This window comes from Ambystoma mexicanum, chromosome 10, assembly GCF_040938575.1.
Source record: "Ambystoma mexicanum isolate Mex_15411 chromosome 10, UKY_AmexF1_1, whole genome shotgun sequence".
Taxonomy (NCBI): Eukaryota; Metazoa; Chordata; class Amphibia; order Caudata; family Ambystomatidae; genus Ambystoma; species Ambystoma mexicanum.
This window is the reverse complement of record NC_090932.1, coordinates 845,595,506-845,618,147: the sequence shown is the minus strand read 5'-3', so window position 1 is coordinate 845,618,147 and position 22,642 is coordinate 845,595,506. Positions and strand designations below refer to the sequence as shown.

Genomic DNA, 22,642 nt, shown 5'->3' with positions numbered 1-22,642 from the left:
CCAAACAGTACAAATCAGACCGCACCACTCTCATGTTTTACATAAACAAGCAGGTAGGCACACACTCACCAAGTCTGTCCAGGCTATCCCAAAATATTTGGGAGTGGGCACATGTTGGGAAGGAACTAGGGTTTTCCTGCACCCCCAAACACTTTAGAATTACGCAAGACTTCTTTTCACTTCTTTTAGGCGCTATAATGGGGGGGGGGGCACAGGGAAGGCTTTTTCATGCAAATATAATCACATAAACAGACGAGGGCAGGCCCTGCAAAAGGACAATTATTGTTTAAATATAAAGCACAAGTAATTATTAGTTGGATATGCATTTGTAAAACCTTAGTACCGTCGGAGTAAAAAAAAACTTGCCCTCCCGCAAAGAATGCAGCCTGTGCTAAAATTGGGCTACAGGCTTCATGGGGTTTGCAGCACGCAAAGTGACTCACCAGCTGTTGGTCAAGAGCCCATGCAGGCTAATATGGGATTTACATGTTCATGCACGAAATGCAGAAATATGAAAAGTTTTGAAGGAGATTATAGGACTAGATAAAACAGGAGTAGAATTAGTGGAATATGGATAGAATTAATGAGAATTGTGTATACAAAATGTTTAGTTTTTCCTGTGGCTAGGCCTCAGGTTTGTAAAAGTCTGCAGAGCTGCAGTGTGTTTCTATATAAGGTAGCAATATGTAGAGTAGCATGTCCTGAGAGAGATTGCACTATGAAGAAAGCAAGACTTTGGAGCATCCCTTGCATGGGAGAAGGAGGGTTTGGGATGGAGCCATGGCCCGTATCCAGTGACACAACTGCACCAAGCCAGGAGTATATAAACCCTTGCCTGGCATCGCTGTGGCAGGAGAAAGGAATGGATCGGGGACAGAAGACCGTTCAGGGAGCAGAGTTCTTTGCTACCATCCTCTTTTCTGTCAAATGAAATTTGTTATCCTTACAGGATAGACTAGAAGGGTGTATTTATTCTGGTGTGAGCGTAATTGGGGCCACCCTTAGACACTCAAGCAGGACATGTTCCTAGTGTTGCAACATGTTCCAGGGGGAACTCCATTCTCTAGCAGACTCCTTAAGCAGAGATCCTCTACCTGAAGAGCATGAGTGGCAGCTCAGCAGAGCAATTTCAGACTATCTTTTCCTTCTGGGGGCTATTCTCCATTAGACTTGTTCGCCACAAGCCTAAACACACTATGCCCAGACTTCACATGCAGGTTTCCCCAACCCGGATCCAAGGGGAATGCCCTGTTGATGAGCTGGTCAGGGAAATTTGCCTATGCTCCCCCTAACCCCCCTCCTCCCCTCCAACACTGCCAATAAGCAGGACTGTGAACAAAATGCATGAAGAACAAGTAACTCCAATCCTGGGTGCTCATATGTGAGTGAGGCCTCCTTGGTTTCTACATCTGCGCAAACTGGCAATGTGCGATCAAATCAAACTCCTGTGCCCCTCCAACATGCTCACCCAACACGGGTTTGGGGTGGGGGGGGGAGCAACGTTACACCCACACCCTCAATCTATGAACTTGGCTACTTGGCTCCTGAATTCGTAGAGTTTGGCCATTTGAAACTACCTCAAAGGTGTATGGAAATCCTCAAGGAGACACGTAAACCAAACACTAGACACTTTTACTTTAACTATTGGGGAAGATTTGTAATATGGTGCCAGTCAAATGTAAACCCCATCAAATGGACTGCATCACACATTCTTCATTACATGATCCACTTACTAGACTTCGGTCTAGTATTGAACTCCATCAAGGTTCACCTAGCAGCTTTATCAGCGTACACCACTTCTCAAATCAAGGTGGCCTGGTGGAAAGTCCGTCATTAAGACCTTCATGGATGGTGTTAATAGGCTTTACCGCCTCATTTCAAACCCACCTCCAGGGCCTCTGCCCCATGCACGGTCATGACTCGCACAGGACCGGCCGGTCCGATGAGCAGTCTTCTAAGTCCTTTGAGGGCGCCTCATCCATGGGGCCCAAGACCAGGCCAAGAACTGCTAGTCCGAGTCCACCAGGTTCGCTGCAGAAGCAGGTCCCAAAGTGGACAGGTCTCGATCAACCTCACCCTCTGCCTCCATTGCCAGCCAGCAATCGAGCTCCTGCTCGAAAAGGAAATCATCCAACCCGCCTAAACTGCGGGAGAAGGCAGAGAAGGCTGAACTGCCCAAGAAGGCCCTATTGGCACAGGAGAAGACTTAGTCGATGATTTGGTGGCGGCTGCTCTTGCGATAGCTAATGGGGCTGACCCTGTGAAAGTAGCCCCCACATTGCAGAAGGTATCGCTGCCCTCTAGGTGCAAAACCGCCACAGTGACTTTGGCAAAGTTTACTGGCATGCCGGAAAAGTGAAAACTGTCTCAGAACCCAGTTGCAGCGCCTTCAGGAGGCCCCGAAACAGCCCTCTAAGGCCGTGGCCCAAGCTATGGAGCACTTGTACACGGACGACGAGGACCTTGAGTCCTTACACACTCTCCACCATGACGTGGAAGAGTTGGAGGGTGATGACGGCGCGAGGCCTAGTGTGGGGAAGGCCTATTTCTTCCAAAGTATCATAAATGTCCTCCTGGGGAATGACAGATTCATGGCTATATAGGTGGGGGTAAAAGTTTCTGAATTCTTTTATCCCTGCTTGTGTAACGTGTTTGGTACCTGATTGATCCTGGATTTCGAGGATTGAGGTTTTCCGGTTCTCTTTTTTTGCACAGCCACGAAAAGTAGCCTACCTGGTTTGTCACCCTCCGAGTGGGCCCTGGTGGTTTTCGTGATGTAGTCGAATTTGGCCAAACTGGCCCTCGCCTCCTGGCAGTCTTTCCTCGCTGTGAACATTTCCTTTTCAGGATCTTCTGATTTATTAGTCGTGGCCTCAAGTCGTTTGATCTTTTCTTCACCAGCCTCCAACTCTTCCTTGAGTGTCCTCCGGATCCCGCCAGCGCTGGCTATTACCTCCCCTTTACAACTTCCTTCAAGGCTTCCCAAATGGTGCTCCATCTGTCCACGCTACCCACATTAATGTCTGTGAATTCTATTTTATCTCGGAGCTCTTCTTTGAATGTTCCATCTGATAGGTCGTCTGTTGGCATCCGCCACATTGGTATGAGTGGTCTAGGGCCCTTTGGTTTCCAGACCATTAGGAGCGGGGAGTGGTCCGATATAGTTCTGCCTAGATAGGATATGGTTTCTATTTGGGAGAGGTACATCTTGTCTATCAGTAAATAGTCTATACGGGTGTATACCCCATGTGGGGACGAATAGTATGAGAATTCCCTACCTTCAGGGTGTAGGTCTCTCTACACCTCCGATAGGTCCAGCTCTTGTATGGTTTTCCGTAGGACTGAGGAAGATTGGTTGGATGATTGAGTCGGAGGAGCGGACCTGTCTTGAGCAGGGTCGCGGATGCAGTTGAAATCGCCTCTCCGTATTAAGAAGCAGGTTCTTTAGAGTTTGAGCTTCTGTTGCAGTTTAGTAAGATGAGCTGCGGTTCCGTCATTGGGGTGGTACGTGTTGACTAAGCAAACTTCTTTCTACTCGATGCTTCCATGAAGTATCAGGTATCTGCCCTCGGGCTCCACCTCCTTAGACCAAAGTTTGAAGGGTACGTTGCCATTTATCCATGTGTGGACTCCACGGGCGTATTTGGAGTATGGTGCTCCAAAGCCCTGTCCCCCCCCCGCCAGTCTGGGATTCGAGAAGAGTCAACTTCCACAATAAGATGTGTTTCTTGGAGCATTGTGATGGATATGTTTTCTTCTGAGGAAGGATTTTATCCTGTTGCGGCGCATGAATGCCCCCATCCCCCTGGCGTTCCATGTCAGCACTTTAATATCAGTTGCCATAAATGTAGCGTTGGCCCTCCAGCCTGTTGTGGTGTGCCCCAAGACTCTCGAAGATGATATTGAGGACCGCGAGACCTTTTAACCTTAAACGACAAAAAGAACAAACCAAACTTGTCCAAATGGATGAACTGCACCCAGCAGACTTGCAGTTTCTGCATTGCTCGGGTGTGCCCGCTCTGTCAAGGCCCTTCCAGGTCATCTTGAGCAGGTGTGGTGTGGCAGTAGAATGCTCTTGCGAGTTCTTTCACTGGGGGGTGTCTTGGGTCGGTATGGTGGGCCGACTCCCTCCTCCCTTATTTTTATGCAATCCATGGGCCAATCTTTGTCTTTAGCTCTTAGTTGGGTGGTCTTGTCTGGTGGGCTTGGCGCGCCAGTCATGATTCCTTCTTCTCTCCATCGGCTAAGTTGTTATATTCTAGCCATATTCCGGCTATTCTAGGAAGATTGCTCTGCCTTTGTATATTATTTTGAGCCTCGAGGGGTACATTGGCATATATTTGATGATTAGCTGAAGCAGTCTGGCCTTGATTGGGACAAACTAGTTCCTCGCCCTTTGCACTAGGGGTGTGCAATTTGGGTAAATAGCCTTCTTGGCGTTGCCTCTCTTGATTTCTCCTCCCTCCCGAGAGAAGTGCAAGATGACTTCCCTGTCCTGGAAATTCAAGATTCTGGCAATCATTGGTCGTGGATGGGATCCCGGGGGTGTTATTTTCTGTAGGGACAGGTGTGCTCGTTCGACCGCGAAGCCTTGTGAAAGGTGACAGGCGCCTACTTCCTGTTGTAGGAGGGTTTTTATAAAGTTGGTGGGATTGGAGTCTTCCATTCCCTTTGGGATTCAGAGTAAGCGCACGTTGTTGTGTCTGGAGCGCTCTTCCGCATCCTCCGCCCTCTACTCTAGGAACCTGTTGCGCTTCTTGAGTTCTTGAACTCTGCTTTGTATGCCTTTGAGGGCCTCGGTGGACTCCTTCTGCGCTGCCTCCGTGATGGACACTCGGTCTGTAAGGTTGCGTAGGTCTTGGCACATCAGCATTACGTCTGCTTTCACTTCTCCGATTTTGGTCTCTATGAAGGAGCGTAGCCCGCTGATGGCCTCTAAGATCGGATTGTCCTTGTCCTTCTCCTCCAGTGTGTTGGATCTTGGTCTGGGATCCTTTGGCTGTTGTTCCTGCTCTTTGGGCTTGCCAGCAGTGAATGACTCCATAATGGTGTTTTTAACTTCGCCCTTGATGGTTGGCATGGTCGCACGTGAGATGCTGGTGTGCCCGCAGGGTGGGGCACTGTTGCCTGGGGTGCGATTAGGGGTGTGAGTTTTGAGTGCCAGTCCCAGGTGACTACCCCAGGAGGATTCTTACATGCACCAAGGAATGTACAGCAGGCAATTGTAGAGCCCAGGGCAGGAAGTGACTGGTGAGTGGAGGAGATTGTAGGGCAACGTTACTTATGAGTAGCGTAGTGTCTACATGCTTTGTGCTGGTGCCCTTCTCGTGGGTAAGGTCTCTGCGTGCGTTTAGGCTGGCCCCTAGGCTGCGATGAGGAGTCCTTTACCTCTTCAGAAGCATCCTGCGGCCCCTGTGTGGTGGAGGTTGAGCTTCTGAGCTACCCAGTGGCTCAGGGTAGGTGGTCAATTCTGGGCCCCTCCAGGCGCTCCAGTGCCCACAGCAAAGCGGGGCCCCCTCGGTCCCCGGGGAGCTCTCCCCGGTGACTCTGCCAACCCGGAGAAGCCCGGGGGCGCCGCGAGAAGCCGGGGGTCAGATCCTCCGCAGGTGTCCCAGCATGCGCTTGTGTCGTGGAGGCAGGGGAAGCCGTGCTCTTTTATAAATGGGTGGTGGCCCGGAGACTGCAATGGCCAGGCACCGCTCTTATTCGGGGGTAACGTTGTATGTTGGTGTTGTCCTGCGGCTGGGGTTGAGGGTGGCTGCTATCCCCAATATGGATGTCTCAGCGGGAAGAGGATTGCCTGCCAGGGGGCCCGTGCCCCCTTGTCTGACGGTCCAGGCTCCCCTGGGCAGAGCACCGCCTGGCTCGTGTTCGGTGCTGCAGGCACCATCTGCAGACCGCAGGGTCCGCCAGCTGTAGTGTGGGTCCCGTGGAGGAGCCCAATCAGCCCGCGGGTTGCTGCTACCTTGTTACAGCCGCTGAGTGGGACGCCGCAGACCCAACGTTCCGCTGAAGGCGTGTGCTGCTGTGGCCGATGCTGGGCAGTTGCCGTCCTTTCGGGTCCCACAGGGGCGCTGGAGGATTCCCGTCAGGTGGTGTTGCTGGGGTGCCGGGGGCTGATGTGGGGGTGCTGCTGATACCCTTGCTTAAGTTCGTAGCGGCCGCTTCACTAAGTTCGAGGCCCCCTCGCTCCCTGTGCTCAGAGCGGAGTCCCGGCCGCCATCTTTGGTCCCAGGGGGCTCGGCTCTGCAGGCCGCATTTTCTGGATGCCGGCTCCGTTTATCCCCACAAATGTCATGCAGAGGGGTAGATTCGGTCACTGCTTCTAGGCAAGTGCTTATTTATGAGTTTAGTTGGTTCTGGCCATGTTTATAAGGATCGATAACAGGATCAGGGCAGGAGCACTGGGGAGACGTGTCTTCAGTCCATGGATCCAAGCCACGCCCCTGTCCGTGTAAGATGATACTCACTGCCCTGGTGTGGCTGAGGCAGATTTGGTATACAGACCTTCAGTCTGTCTGCGTCACCCACGGTCTAGCTGCCGGTAGTTACGGATCTTCTCACCAGCGAAGGAGGAGCAATCCTGCGTCACGACCCAGGATCACTGAACCTAAGGGCTTGGCTCTTGCATCCCTGGAGTTAGTTGGATACGAGTTTGCTGCAGAGAGGTCCTCACCAAGGCCAGGGCGTCTTTGAAGTGCTACGACCACACGTGGAAGCTGGTCGCAGAAGATTACCCTGCTGAGGGCCACGGCCCCGTGCAAATTCTTCCATACTTGCTCTCCTTGGCCAAGGCCGGCCTGGCACACACTTGTATCAAGGTGCATCTGGCGGCTATGTTCCGCTACACCAAGTCTCCAGGAAAATCTTCACTGTGGTCTCACCGACTTGTCAATTAGTTCTTCACCAGTGGGAAAGATCGAAAAAGTCCTTTGAAGGCTCCTGCCCCGGCATTGAACTCAACATGGTTCTGACGAGGCTCATGGAGGAGGGGGGGACTTGAAGCCTATTGATCACGTTCCTCTCGTGGAAAACTGCTTTCCTTGTGGCACTCACCTCTGCCGGGAAGGTGGGTGAGACCCAGGCCTTATCCTGCAAGCAACCATACCTAACTTTCCACAAATCGAGAGTGGTGCTGCGGATGGACCCCTCTTTCATGCCGAAGGTTCCGTCGGAATTCCACCTCAACAAGCCTTTTGGTATCAACTTTTTTGTTAGTTTTTTTTTTTTTTACTTCCCCTGAAAACTTTGTAAACGCCTGAAAGGACCTTGCACTTGCTGGACGTTGCTAGTGCCTTAAAGTTCTACGGGAAATGCCCAATTAGATATCGGAAGACTTCACGACTGTTCGTGAACTTTGGTCCTGTGAACCATGTGAAGGCCTTGTCCAAGGGTTCCTTCTCAGGTGGCTCCCCGGTTGCATCATGCTATGTCATAGTTTGGCGAACCTACGGCTGCCTGGCTGTCAGATCCAACTCCACTAGAGCAATCGCTGCGACGACTGTTCCTGTCTGGTGTGCCCCTGCGGGTAATCGGAAGGGCTGCTAGGTGGGGGTCCACGCACACCTTCACAAAGTTCTACTGCATAGACCGGGTTTGCAGGGAGGAGTCCAGTCTCGGCCAAGCAGAACTACGTAGCCTGTTCGCTTGAGATGAGTCTGTCCAGAGGTAAGATCAATTGCTTCTGTTGAGCCTTGCCACCTCCTGTGCTTGTGTAATGTTGTACTGCTATGCATTTGTTATTCATGTGCATGTGAATCCATGTGAGACCCCCCCCATCCTGGAGAAGGAACAAGTTACTTACCTGTAGCTATTCTCCAGCAAGGGTCTGGCATGGATTCACATGCAAACCCTCCCGCCGTCCCCTCTGCGGCTCTTCTAGTCATACTGTCACTTTACTAGCATACCAAATCTGAAGATAGCTGCCAGAGGACGGTATTAGGGAGAGGACTGTCATTGGATGGGGGGGCAGTATGACCCAGAAGACAATGATGGTTTTAAAGGAGAAAGACGGTATGTAAGTGAAAGTGAAACTTTTTTCATTTACTGAGGATTCTAAGCCCGACAGGCAATATTTTTTTTTTTTTTTTTTTTTATTTGATTTAATTGTATTACAATTTTTACAAAAAAGGAAGGGAATCCGACCAATGATGGATTAGTGAATTGTTCATTTTTAGTTCCAAATGGGGTCTTTTAACAGGCCAATTTCACAAGTTCAGTTTTTCCAAAAACAGAGAGAGACCGATGGTGCATCTTCTGTTGTTACCGCTAGCCAATAAGGCCCATAGATTTTCTGAATCGAGGGTGCGATAATTCTTCAAAGGGTCGGCCAAGAATCGGTGTCTGTTCTCTGTTAGGCCCGGGCATTCGAGGATCAGATGTTTAGTAGTCTCCACGGTGTCCGATGTTTCACAAAACCAACAGTTGTTTGAGCTGGATTGATTTCGGGTCGCTAGGACTTCGTTAGTTTTCAATTGGTTTAGTCTGAACCTTAAAGTTCTGCTTAGCCGTTTGTCTGGGAACTTGTGTAGATATCCACGTACCCCGTCGAGTTTCATCGGCGTGCTGGGTAGGTTGGCTGTCATCGAATAGTTGTTTGCGTCTTCCAGGGTGTTTATCCAGTCAGCTTCACGAAGTTTCTTTGATACCTGGTTGGGGTTTTGTATTAATATTTCCAGATTGAGGTTCAGTTCTTGGAGAATGGAGAGGTTGTATTGGGCCCATTTGGTCAACATTGTGTTGTTCCCGTAGTGAGTTTCTCTCCTAATAAGGTCCAAAACTCTATTTTTTGGGGAGTCAAAGACTTTGCGATATAGCATGATGGTCGATCTCATCTTTAAGGCCCGGAAAGAGGATAAACACAATTCTCTTATCAATGTTATCGGTGTCGAGGTGGCCAGGTTTAGGACACCCCGCCAGAAGAAACCTTCAAGTTTGGGCCAGATTGAGTCAGGGATCAGTGGCATTGCATCCATGCCATAAATCAGGACAGGAACGACTTTAGCTTTGTAAAATCTTATAACGGGAATGATGGAAAATCTTCCGTGCTTCCTGTCCACTGCTTTGGCCTGCGCCGTAAGCTTCTTCAGTTTTGTCCAATCCATGAGGATGATGTCATCTGCATAGAGAAGTCTCTCGATTTTTGAGCCTCCTAAGGATGGGGGGAAACTTCTAATCAGTTCCGACGATTTCTTGTAGTCCGCTATGTATGCGTTATACAGGGCTGGTGCTAGCGGGCATCCCTGCTTTACGCCCTTTGATGTAAGTATTTCCCTTGACAATCTGCCTTCGGCGCTTAGTCGCACCCGTATTGACGTTCCATGATGTAAGGCTTTTATGGGTTCCAAGATGTCGCTTGGACAGTCTAAGCTTTCCAATTTGGCCCATAATCGTTGTCTGTTGACCTGGTCGAAGGCTTGGACCAGGTCAATAAAAGCCATGTAAATGGGAGGTCCTCCCTGCAATACACTGGCTTTCAGAGAGCTTACTAAAAAGATGTTGGTTGATGTTCCAGAGTTTTTTACGAAGCCGTTTTGAAAAGGGTCCGCTTGGTCCCAGTCCGTAATCCATTTTTGAAAAACGTCCAGGGCCAGAGATGCAAACACCTTACCCATGACGTCCAAAAGGGCAATCGGTCTATAATTACCCGGGTCGTCTATGGGACCCCTCTTGAAAATAGGTACAATAATGCCAAGACGGAGGGATATCCTGGAGTCGGTTGCAGTTTTTGAAGATCTTACTCATTATCGTAGCCCATAGTTCTGGGTGGGACTTAAGCTCGGCGTTGCAGAGGCCGTCCGGGCCGGGGGCCCTCGAGTTGTTCAATTTAGTTATTTTTAGTAGGATCGATGCTTCATCAGCCGGGATATTCCAAGATCCGGTGTCCTGGACTGTTTTTCTGGTGCCAAAACCCAACGAAAAGTTGTTGTGAACTATCGGTGCGAACAGGTTTGAGAAGTGGGTTATCCACTTGGCCTCTCCTACGTTGTTCTGGATGTCTCCGGATGTTTTATTGAGAGTTCCCTTAATCAGGTTCCAAAATTCTTTGGGTTTGTTTCCGCAGATGGCTGACAGCATTTGTTCTGCGTCATGTTGATAGAGTTTGTGCCGGTAGTGTCTAAGCCAGCTCTTATACTCACGGACAGCCAGCCTCCACAGGTTAAGATTTTCTGCTGTGGATTTATTAGCGTAGGCTTTCTTTAAGCGTCGATGGGACCTTCTTTTTTCCACCAAGTCGATGTTGTATCGGTGGTTGGGGGCAATTGCCAGGTTGCGGGTTTTTGATATTGGTATCAAGAAATTGGTCAGCAAAGGGGTGTAATCCAGGGCGTCTCTGACAGTAGTTCCCGGAGTCTCATCGTTAGCTTGGAGATTGGAGTATTGAAAGTCAATTTCTCGGAGTCCTTTTTCCGATATCTTCACCCGATTACCCGTGGTCGACTTTTCCAGGGGAATTGGGTATGCGAGAGAATGAGGTCTGCAGTTCTTCCCCTCCGTAATGAGAAGGTTATGGTCGCTGAACATCGTCCGCTTAACCGCAAAGGAATGGATCGCCTGAAGTAGGTCCTTGGAGACGAATACGTGATCGATCGAAGCGTGTTGGTTCCCTCTTTCCCACGTCGGGATCTCCAGATTTGCGTTGGTACGCATCAGGTGAAGGTTATGCAAATCCCTTGCTTTCATGAGATGCTCAAGCAGTTTCCCTCTTTTTCTTACCAAAGTATTTTGTTGTTTGCCGACTTCCCCTATCCCTTCGCATTCTGCGTTGAAATCCCCATTTACTATGATGTTGTGGTGTTGAGTTTTTTCGTCGGCTTCGTCGAACACATTTGAGAGGGTGGATTCGAATTCCTCAATAGATGTTGCATCTGGATTCCAGTATATATTAAGTAAGAGGGTTTCCCCTCGTTCGAAATCTGGGAAGGGTCCTGGGTGAATGTTTGGTTTAAGATCATCGCCTGGATCCATTTAGGTGTAACCAGAACTTCGATTACTTTGATTCCTGATCTGAGAGCCGTAATTATCCCTACAGACGGTCGACCCAAGGTTCCCTTTGTTGCTGCTGAAAATGTTATTTCATACCCATCCAGTTGTGGTTTAGTGGTCAGCCACGTCTCCTGCAGACATAGGATATCAAAGATGCCTAAGTTGACATCCGTTATTTTAGTTAGGTGCTCAAATCCACGTGTGTTCCATGTTCCCAGTTTTAGGGGGTTCTTTAGGTCTGTTTTAAGTCAATTTTCCTTTTTTCCTGCACCTGATGAGTTAGTTCCATCTTCTAAAGGTAGTTGCTAATTTTTCTTGTTACATTGTACTTCTTCCTTAGACCATGTCCAAGGCCTTTTAATTCTCTCCGCTGTTTTTTCCAGTTGCTTCGATGGTGCTAGATTCTGAAGCTGATGTAAACTTCTCTGCGATCTTACTTGGGGTTGCTCGAACGCTAGCTGTCCCCTGTGACGATTAGTCGAAGAATCGAGGTCCGCATCTGGAGCTGTGCGTCTTCTTGGTTTCTCACTTATTCGGTTGTTGTCAGATGCTCGTAGGTGATCCATCCTGCTAACAAAATGGATACGAGAAGGAACGGGCTTTGATGGTGAGGTTGTCGGTTCTCTCAGGCCCGTCAGTGATCGAGCTGATGGTTCAGTTTGATTGTTTGACCGCTTAATTTCTGTAAGTTCGTAACCGAGGATCGTCAGTGATTCTATTTCCTTCATCAGTTGGTTCTTGATGATTTCCGAGTTTAAATGAATGTATGAATAGTCCGTTCTTCCTGATGTACTTGGTTCCACCATCCACAAGTCGTAGTTTCTAATCTGTCTTAGGCTTGGAATTTGGGCCATTATTTTCAGGATATTGGTTCTGTTCAATGTAATTTCTCCCCCGTTTGGGTTGATCTTCTTCAACCTGATAATGGTGTCGCTTATGATTTGCTTCGTTAAGGCCTTTGGGTCTCTTTCAGTCTTCTGCCTTATCGAATTTTTGATAGTTATTGCTGCACGCTGGTTCTGAGAGAGTAGTTGAGATCTGTTGCTAGATTCGTATTGCATTTCGTGTGAGCGAGTTCTGTACTCGGGTGTTCTCACAGGATTACGGGAACGTGGACTCACGGACCGAGGTCTGATTCCTCGATGGGAGGAATTTGGTGTTCTTATTGCGTGATTATCATTTTTTTTGTTGACTGTTTGGATCTTTGGGATTTCTAGGCAGTCATTTTGTTTTTTTGGATATTTTTTAGCTACACGCAGTTCTATTGATGATTGGTCGTGCAGACGAACTTTGATTGGTGGTTCTCGTTTGTCTGATGGAATACCTGCTTCTGTAGCTTTCCGTTTGGAAGATTTTTTCTTACTTGGTTCAGAGCCAATTTCGTCAATCGATATCGGGCTCCAGTCAGGTCGATCTTCAACAGTCGTTACTGAGTCCGATAACTCCTCTGATCCTGTTAAGTTTATTGTAATCGATTGATGGTTCGTCAGGATAGATTTTGCAGCTTGAGACTTGGTTGTTAGGTCTTGGCTTCGTTCCACCCGCTTGGTTTCATTCTTTGTTGATTGGGAACATTGTAACGTCACAATCTTTTTTGGATTTTTCTTTGCACCAAAGTGAAACGCCGTCTGTTGGTTAAAAATCCCGTAGGAAAAAACCTTCGGGATTTGATCTGGACCTTTGGTGATGGCCATTCTGTGACCCAAAGGTTTTGTGTAGGAGAAAGGATTTAGTATTGAGGGCTTGGGTCCAGTGAAGGGTTTGGTTCGGTAATCCTTGTGGAAGGGTTTATTGTTTTCGTCTATTATCGCGATTAATGCGTCGAGGGGATCCAACAGGTTTTCTGTTTCACAGACGTTATTATCGCGTGTTTTGGAGACTTCGGCCTCGTGGTGGTCCTTAACTTCAGGTGGGGGTGGGACCAGAATTGTTTGAGTAGATGTTGACACTCTGTTTACTTGGACCCCCAATGTGCCGAACGTGGGCAGTAGGGTTTTGGAGAGAGCCGTTTTGAGCGATTGGTCTATTTTTGCAGCAAGATTACCATTGTTACCGACAATGAAGCCTTCGAGATAATTCAGCTTTGACTGCATTGATGCTATTAGGGACGTCTGGTCTTGTAAGGTGTCGTTGATGCTCTCGTACAGCTTGCTAAATGGAGCAAGCGCAATCGTCACCGTTGACATAATAGACATCAGGTCTGCCTTTTTGTGTTGAGGCGTTGATTGGGGTGTCGAATAGCCTCCATTGTTCGGTCTTCTCAGTTGTGTCGGCGTACTAGGAATGTTGAACGAACTGGTGGATCCTCTAGTTTTTGTTGGAGCAGGACTCTTTCCTCTGTGGTGAGGAGACTTGATGGCTGCTGGTACTGAAACAGGAGGACTTGGAGCATCAAACATACTCCTTTGGTCAGAGCCCTGACAAACCGGGTTTGTGGAAGACTCTGTATGAACTGCGGTTGAGCGTTCTTTCGGGGGTGTGGTGGGTAGCTTCTCACCTCCTTTGTTTAGTGAGATTACAGCAGTGTCAGGAGTTGGTTCAGTGCTTTGTTTGATTATTTCCTTTGTTGATATAAGTTTAGGAGTGCAGTGCCATTTTACCACAGAAGGATCTTTTGCCGCTGGTAGCGGTGTTCTGCACTGTACGTCTTGACGTTTTTTGAGATGACCCCCTGGCGCTGAATTTGAGGGAGAGGCAGGGTGCTCTTGATGGTTTAAACTATCCAAAATTTCGTTGTCAGAGATTTCAGCCTGGGGAATCCATTGGCTATCCATTTTCCTTTTAAAGAAGTTATTCATGGTCGCCTCGGTGACCGGTAATGCGGGATGTTTCATGGGTCCCATTTTTTTGTTTTGCGGGACCGTTGGTTTCATGGTCTGCCTTTTTCTGCACTTACTACTTGTATTACGATGTCGTTTAATGTAGATTTTGGTAGTTGGCTTCGGATCTTCCTCAACTAACAGGATTTTATCTAGTTTTTTAGGCTGTAGGTGGGGAGCTTGTTGAGCATACATCGCCTGGGCTACTTGATGTATTTTCTTCAAAGGTGTGTTAGGGAGACAGCTTGCCGATCTTCCAGGCTCTGATGATGGAGCCTCATCCTTATTGAAGGTGCCCGCATCAAGTAGGTGAAGGTCTGAGTTGGAAAAAGGAATTGGGCTCGTCGTGCACTCAACAGTGTCTGTAACTAACTCTAAGTGGTGAGAGGTCTCTTTAGGGCTCGACAAGGCATTCCAATTGGGTATTTGGTGGACCTCGACGTTAAGTAATTATCCTTTTGGAGTGATGGAATAGGTTTCCACCTGGGTAGGTGCCGCTGCCGTTTCGTTTCCCTCTAGGGGAATTGCAGAGTCCGTTGTGTCGAGGTTTAGATCTCCTTTATGCCATGGAAACGGGTCTATCTGCCCACAAGATGTACTAGGAGCCACGTTCCCCGGAGGAGAGGGGCAGATCCGCCTCCCCAGCTCCGCCGAGGCTGAGATGGGCCGCTGGGAATCCTCGTCCACGAGACGGCCCAATAACTCACACACCGTGTGGGCCGCTCGGTCATCCGAGCCAAGGGAGGCGAGGTGGGAGGAGCCGGAGCCCACCGCCTCTCCACACTCCGCCGGGACGGCCAGCCCCATCGCCGGCTCGTCCGCCGGATCCACGGGCTGCAAGGTCTGAGCGATCGGGCCCAATGAGGCCAAGGGCCGCGCTGCCCGCCTGGGGAGCGCCAGCCCCTCACATCGCTTCCTCGTAGGCATTCGGCGCGCAGCGTGCGCGGCAGGCTCTCTCCTTGCACGGAGGGCCCGGCGAGCGGGCCCCTCCCCCTCCTCCTCGGATCCCACAGAGCCACGGTCCACCGAGGCCGCTCGGAACGGAACAGAAGGTAAGGATGGTGTACGGGAGACGGGTACTGGGATAGGAAGGGTAGGTATGGAGGGAGTTGGGGGAGGGGGGTCAGGTATGGGATGGCAGGGGGAGAACGGTAAGGCAAAGGTTCGGGAAGGGGTGGGGGTGGAAGATGAGCTTTCAATGGCGGCTGGTTGTGGGGGGCGAGCTGGTTCCAAGCCAGGAGTTGTAGTGTTGTTTAACAAAAGTACCTCGGATCCTGAGTCGGGTCTTGGCTCGCGGATGTTAATGTCGGGCGGGCGGACCTCCATCGTGGAACGGTACCGATAATCCGGTGAAGTTAAGTTGAGATGAGTTGATCGAGGGCGTCAGCCGTCAGTGTTGGCGTGTTGGAATGGGAAACACCGCCCCAGGGGTCCCACGAGGTCCAGCCAAGGTCTGCCAAAGTCTGCGAGCTCACTCTGCACTCACTCCGCGGCCGCTCCGCGGATAGAATGGCCTTTTCAAGCCAGACAGGAAATGTCCACTGTAGAAAGACTCTGTGGAATCTAGAGTCTGCCAAAGTCTGCGAGCTCACTCTGCACTCACTCCGCGGCCGCTCCGCGGATAGAATGGCCTTTTCAAGCCAGACAGGAAATGTCCACTGTAGAAAGACTCTGTGGAATCTAGAGTCTGCCAAAGTCTGCGAGCTCACTCTGCATATTCATGAGCATGTGTATCCATGCCGGACCCATGCTAGAGAACAATAGTCTGGTTAGTAACTTGTTCCTTTTAACAGGACCCATCAGCAATTTAAGGATCAGTATAACCTAAGGCAGACTTATTCTGGACAGGCTAACGGCAAGTCGGGGGAGCAGGGGGAGCAAGACCCAATTGGGGACACTCATACATTTGTATCCTAACAGGAATAGTTAAGTGAAACCAACCGCATTACTTTTGGGAAGAGGGGGACCCAATTCACAGGTGAGTAAATTGATCTATCTACTTTCTGTTAGAATGACGAGTCTGTTTCTAAGGCAAGTAAGTCTTCATACTTTTCAGAATGGCAGAACATATCTAAGGTAAGTAAAATAACCTTACATATACTTTTTACAAGTGACTGAACATTTTTCAAGGTAACGAAGAACTTTTCCACATGTTCTCTCTCAGAACTACAGTTACCAACTAACTCTTTTACAAGTAAGTGTTCTTTTAAACGCTCGTTTTATTTTTCAAGGCAGACCTCTTTAATGATCTAGCTCTTCCCAATTCTAAGACTGTTCACTCCGAGGCAGCAGAGAGAGCCTAGTGGTTTAGGAGCCAGCTGTAGGCAGGGTGAGATAGGGCTCAGCTGCAGGCAAACTCTGAGTTCCTAAGGAAGACTGTTCAAATAAGTAAGTATTTTACTTTCAAAGTTAGTTGAGGGTCCAGGGACTTCGGAGAAGAAACCCTAGCAGGATTCCAGCAGGTGCCTGGGTGAACAGGACGCAAGAACTCCCAATCACAGAAAACACCCCAAAGCTAAACGGAAATCCCAATCGATTTAAGTAATACCCAAGCCAACATAGTACCTCAGCACAGACGTTTGCAGCAGGAGGACTTCAGGATCTGCAGCCAAAAACCCAGTCACTGGTTTCCTTGTAATGAAGACTGAAGACCGGACCCTGGAAGGACTTCCGAAGCAAGGATCAACTTGGAAGGCTCCAGGCAAGAGTTTCTTTGCAGCTGAATGCAGTCCTGTCCAGCACGATGTGGGATGGCTCAAAATGCAGGTCATAATATATAAATGAGGCAGTAGGATATTATCAAGTTATGCCAAAATTACAATGATGCTTTTAAAACCATGTAAATTTATTCACAATATGGTAAAAATATGCATAAATGGTAAATTTTTGAGTAAAATATTAGTGCATACAATATAAAAACTATGTAAAAAACAATAGTCTTTGTGACATCAATACTTTTCCTTTTTAGGAGGTCACTGAGTATAAAAGATCGCTCAGTTTATTTATCTGCCTCTTCACTCTTTTTGAACTTGAGGGTAGACAAAACTTCAAAGTTTTTCATGTACGTTTCTAGATATGTTCTTTCTAGACTGAAAGACTTGACATGTTTCTGTCCTCTAATTTCATGTGGGACATTCGTCATGAGGCATCACTTGAATTCCAATTCTAATATATAGCACTAGATCTTCACAGTTGAAGTATGTATCCTATGTTAATTGGGATAACTGCTTCTGCGAGTGGATTACGTCTCATAAACGGCTTATTTAAATCAGGATTCCGTTGACCACTTAGGGTTACGATGTAGTCTTTCCAATTCTGAAAATCTTATTTCCTATTTTTAAAACTGAGTGTTCATATCTCATTAGTATTTTCAATTGGATAGTAGCGATGTAGCGTGATTGCGCAATCTTGAGGGAAGTTGGTTCTCTCAGATGTCATCGAAATCCAGGTTAGAAGTCTTCTTTCGTATCTTAGGATAGTATCTAATCGCTTGTCTTGATGTAAGGGGTGGAGTTTGGTATTCCTATCTCCCTGACGCAAACTTCATTGAAGTTTCTGTGGCTTCTGCGATTGCTATTTAGTAGGACCTTTGTTCGTGGAGGACTGTTCTGAGTCAAATCCTGCATCTCGACTGAATCGAGTAGAGTTATTCAAAATGCAGGTGGTTAAAGTGTAGTGGGTCTCACCTTGCTCTGGGTCGTCTGTTTTGGGATCCCCCGGTCGATTGGAAGGGTAACAGCCAGCTCTGGTTACACAGCAGGCTGGCTGGTCGATTGGAAATAGTCTCCACCGTGTTTTCTTCATCCTCTTCGGTTTCAGTTCCGTTGGTTGACTACCTCTTCAGCTTCCAGGATCAATCGAACAGCCATGCAACATTCAAACTTGGATGGGGGAGTGGTTGGCAGTCCTTTCAGGATTTTGCCAGCCTCCCAGTGTAAACAGGATTCTCGCAGTCAGTCTGGAAGACGAACGGCAGCAGAGTTTTGGACTCCTCTCTCGCTTCCTGCCTTCACAGACACTGGAGTTTGGTTGGGGAATCCACACGATTTCTGCCGAAGACGTCCTTGACACACATGATTTTACTGCCCTTGAGGTCAGGGGAAGGAACGAGAAAGGACAAGGAACACTGAAATGGTGAAAAAAGATTGGGCCATTTTGATAAAATGAGCACCCATGGGTGCATTTACCGGGCCTGTAGAAACAGCCTGTGGTAATGGTGCACCAAATTAGTTTAAATTTTCACTGCCACCTGCCATTAAAGGTCAGCTTGTCCCTCTAACATAAATGTTAGTTAAAAGGAGAAAGGGGTACATTTGATCTCCCCAGCCCTCCACATAAGGTGGGTTGTGCTAGTTTCACCTAATATAATGCATCCAGAGATCCTTTCTACCCTTGGGAAATGTAGTTCTCACAAGGTGATCAAGACAAAGTTAAAAGGGGAGCACCAAGGGCAACCCAGCAACAATAGGCAATATATGCCCAAAGTTGTCTGAGGATCACATTAAAAAGACACTATGGAGAGTCTTCAAAAAATGACACCTAGAAAGAGTTAATGATTATGTGAGTGTGGAAAAAGCTTCCCACTCACTGAGGTATAGGGAAAAATAATCCACCAGTAACTTCTGGGGTGGACACAGGTCAGGAAGATTTAATTGCTATGAAAATCTTACCTGACTCGAACTATCAGATGGTCCTGTGGCAAATGCAGATCACCAGTTCCTCTCAACTTGACTTTGATTGTTCTAGTCGTCTCCAACCTCAGGAACTTGGGTAGGTATGCATGGGACCTCAAGGTGGCAGGGGTATTGGCTCAGGTTTTCATGCACACTACTGTTTCGACTCCCATCTTGTTTTTGAGCTTTCTGAAGTTGTTTCTAGTCCTTCCTTGAGATATCGGACGTTCCCAAGAAAAAATATGAATACTACTTGACGAAATACAGAAGGCACAATAGTGTTTACTTTTTCAGTTCATTATACAATTGGCCCCCATTTTCTTCCTCCATCGACTTATGACTGGCCTGCAGAATACATGTTTACACTGTTGGCAAAATAATAAACTTGGATTCCAAGTTGTGTAACCATTTACACTTTCCTGTGGGTGATGGTTTCTATGATACACTTTTGGAATTGTCTGTTTTCATGGTAAGATTAGTCAAGTGTCATTTGTTGGTCATATGCTTGGAATCCTTAACGTTCAGAATATATCCTGTTGCTGCAAAGGTCCACTCTTTGTTTCTCTCATGAGTGGGTGTAGTAAAATGACACGACCGTGGGACATGTTTTTGGAAAGGATGCAGGGGTGGTAACATACATTCTTACTTGGGTTTTCAGATGTTTTTTGTTGTCTACACATAGTGTAAATCTAAGTACTTGCTTGTGAAGACAGCTTATTGACAATGTTTTCTTTTTTCCCCCCTAACAGAGCAATAAATGTGTTTGTAAGTGCCAACCGACTAATTCATCAAACAAACTTGATACTCCAGACTTTCAAAACTGTGGCCTGAAAACCCATACAGGAGAAAAAGCTGTAATTTTCAATTGTGGAAAGAACTACCTTCCTATGTAAATTTTAAAGTTTGGACTGTATAAATTATCAGTTCCTTTTGTGGGACGAAATGCAGAATGTTGAATGGGATTATTGCCAGCTTACACCATATTTTTGTAAGATTTATTGTAGCTTAATCAGAATCTCACTATGAAGATTTTGCATCACTTTTTGCTATTATCATTCTTTTCAGAATTATAAGCCAAAAGAATTTACGCCTTAATGTGTCATTATGTAACATTCCTTATAAAAAGTGTAAATATTGGTGTTTTGTTTCTGACATTTTAACTTCAAAGCAAAAGAGTTGCAAGATTATGTATTTAACAATATTTGGTGGCATATATTCAATAAATAGTTTACATCTGTTTAAATCAGCTTTTTTTCCAAATGTTTTACATGAGCAGCACAAAAGGGTACGTACAGCAAAGAGGAAATTGTAACAGATGCCGCAAATTTATGGTGATGTATAGAATATACAGTATCGTGTACAATAAAGGAAACGACGAAGGATAAAAAGGGACAAGAGCTCCTAGAGAAAATTGCATTGATCTCACAGGCGAAGCAACCAAACATTCTGCTTGGCTAGTGGAGTGAAACGATGCTCATGCTGGAGTAATGTGCAGTTGTTTCAGGAGTGATACCGACCTAATTTATTAAACCGAAAGGGCTCTATTTTCTAAAGTTAAATCATTGTCACAAAGTGACTGAATTTTAAAAAATGTTGATGTTGTAAACGTTTGCTACTAAACAACGATTTTGATTGCATTGCTGAGTTAAAAAAAAAAAACGTATACGGAAGAATGGTTGGGCTTTTAAAGTTATGGACTGTTTACAAAAGGAAAGGTTTTCCAAACCATTTGACACGTTGCTAGTATGTTTTCATTTTTTGCTTTGAGACTTTGCTTCAGAGTATCAGAGCAGGACGATGTTCTTTGTCTCAAAATGCAATGGCAGGCATACACACACAATCACAAGTCATCATGATGGTTAGGAAAAAACAGTCTGAATTGATGGACTTTGTCACCATCTCATACGCTGCCTGCAACCTAGAAGTAAGATTTGAAGGAGTGCTGTAGGAGGCAAGAACTTAAGGCAGCGGCACGGTCCCTGAGGTAATCTGTAGGTAATAAATGATTGTGGCACTTTTATTGTTCAAGACCGACACCACTGTTTTATTTTGCTTCATGAAAAATATAATATGCCATGAAAATATACACTGCATACCTAAGCTTTGGTGATTACTTGACACCATGTTGTGAATAGTGAATCTTAATTTTCAGTTTAATACGTTGTTTTTGAAGTCCGTTGCATTTGCATTCACATGCTTCTTGCTGTCGGGTACCTTAAGAATACACTTAATGTTTTAAGATACAGGCCCTAAATTCTGTCTTTTCTGCAAAATAACGACTTTGTTTGCCATAAGAGTTGTTTTTTTTTGTTCGTTAAGGGCTGTCATTTTAAGCTGGGAATGGTAGGCCAACTTCAATGTCTGGAGTATCAAAGTTCATTTTGACATTCCTTTTCCTTATTTGAATATTGATGACAGAAATTACAAACTGTTTCCACCCACCATATATATGTGCTATGCTAAGCACTAGTGCTTCTACTAATTGTCAATCATCTGCCCAAATCTATTGTTTCATGCTTCATTGAGGAAGGTAGAAAATGTGTTTTAATGATGTAGTTCACATTTCACCATAGTTGTTTAATACAATTTGAATAAGACATTTGTATGCGATACACATCACTTGTCATAGGCATTCCACGTTGGGCAAAAGTTGCCTTACTGTCTTCATTTGACCTGCCCCTTTCCAACGCACTGTGCAGTCTGGGATATACTATATTTTAATTAAGTAAAAGTCCTAAATAACACTCCACCAGGGTGCAATCCCAAAAAATTAGAAATGAACCAAAAACTTAAGATGCAATCAAAGACCTCCTGGTGCCTGGATGCCTACACGCTTTGGCGCGGTGTGAGTACAATAACAATGTACCATGCATACTGGTTTAATTATGGCACATAGAAATTAAATCCGTTGTCAAGGACACATGAAGCTGCCAAAGATAACAGACTTTTTTTTTTTTTAAATCAATCACTTTTCTAATTTTTGTTTGAGGCCCCAAGAATGTATCATGGGAACTCATCTTGGCCAGTTTATCTGCCATGACATGACTCTGATCAGGCATCTTTGTTGCACATTCATCTGCAGCATCGTGTTTTTATTTATTTTATTTTGTTTACGGCTGCAACCATTCATTTTAGGTTGCATATACCCAAGCAAATTCTTGAATGCCATGCACTCTTTTGTTTGGTTGTAGTGATGTCAATATACATGTTGTCCTGCACCATTTCTGAGAGGACTTTATGCTGAGAAAGCTCTTCCTCCTGAAAACCCTGTGCCTGCCATTCCATCTCATTGCATAAACCTATGTGACTTTGTAGAGACCTAGTGGCAAGCTGGTCTGATTTCCTCAATTGCCTTTATTGATGTGTGGCATCTTCCGTTTGTACTTGGCATGCTGGAGCTTGTAGGCCCAAAGGGGAAAATGGAGCTTACTGAAAGTTGGCTACATATTCCACTGTGTAGGCTGCTGATAGCTTAAATGTCTGAGGGCTAAATGGCAATTGCACAAAGGTGACCTATGTGGTAAGGATCCGTTATTTGCTTGCAGAATACACTGGGCCATCAATATTGCTTTTTCATAGATCACCAACATCTGATGGGATTAACACAGAGTGGCATATTTTGTAATGGACACATGCTTTGTATGCCTTACTGTTTTGTCCACCTTTAATAGTGCACATGTTCATTACTGAAACGAACTACATATTCCAGTGAATTGTACTAACGTGCATTAGATGAACACAGTGTATTCAGTGTAGTTTATGCTTTCCCTTGCAATTCTGACCCCTTCAGCAATAGCTAAGGAGTCCCTGTGGACATTTATTGCTGAAAATTGTGGTTTACAGTCTCTGCATGGATTTTGATTCCCCATTCTGGGGGTCTGTGTAGAGAAGCAATGTAGGACGAGTAATCTCTTTAAGTACGGAAGTATTGCACTGAAAGTGCAGCTAACCAAACGGATGTACGTTTTGGGGGAAACATTCGATCCATCCAGTGTTTCTCCTGAATTGCAGTAAATCTGTGTAAAGCAACACAAACTTAACAAAAGTCTATTCATTTTGAAAGTGAGGTCAGAAAGCAGCTTCTAAACAATTCAATAGATTTGGGTAACAGTTTGTAGAGTTAAGTTAGGAGGCAGTAGTCTGTTCCCCAAATGCTAGTTTTCT

At 46.4% G+C, this 22,642-nt stretch overlaps 1 protein-coding gene across 3 annotated transcripts in view; it reads left to right on the top strand.

Annotated features, from left to right (window-relative positions):
* Window positions 1-19,721, top strand: part of PDCD10 (programmed cell death 10) — a 295,941-nt gene extending 276,220 nt beyond the window's left edge. For all 3 annotated transcript variants that reach the window (XM_069618493.1, XM_069618494.1, XM_069618492.1), the window contains one exon: window positions 19,228-19,721. In XM_069618493.1, the coding sequence (XP_069474594.1) occupies window positions 19,228-19,309 (82 nt within the window). In that variant the 3' untranslated portion in view covers window positions 19,310-19,721. The remainder of the gene's footprint in view (window positions 1-19,227) is intronic.
* Window positions 19,722-22,642: the final 2,921 nt, after the last annotated feature.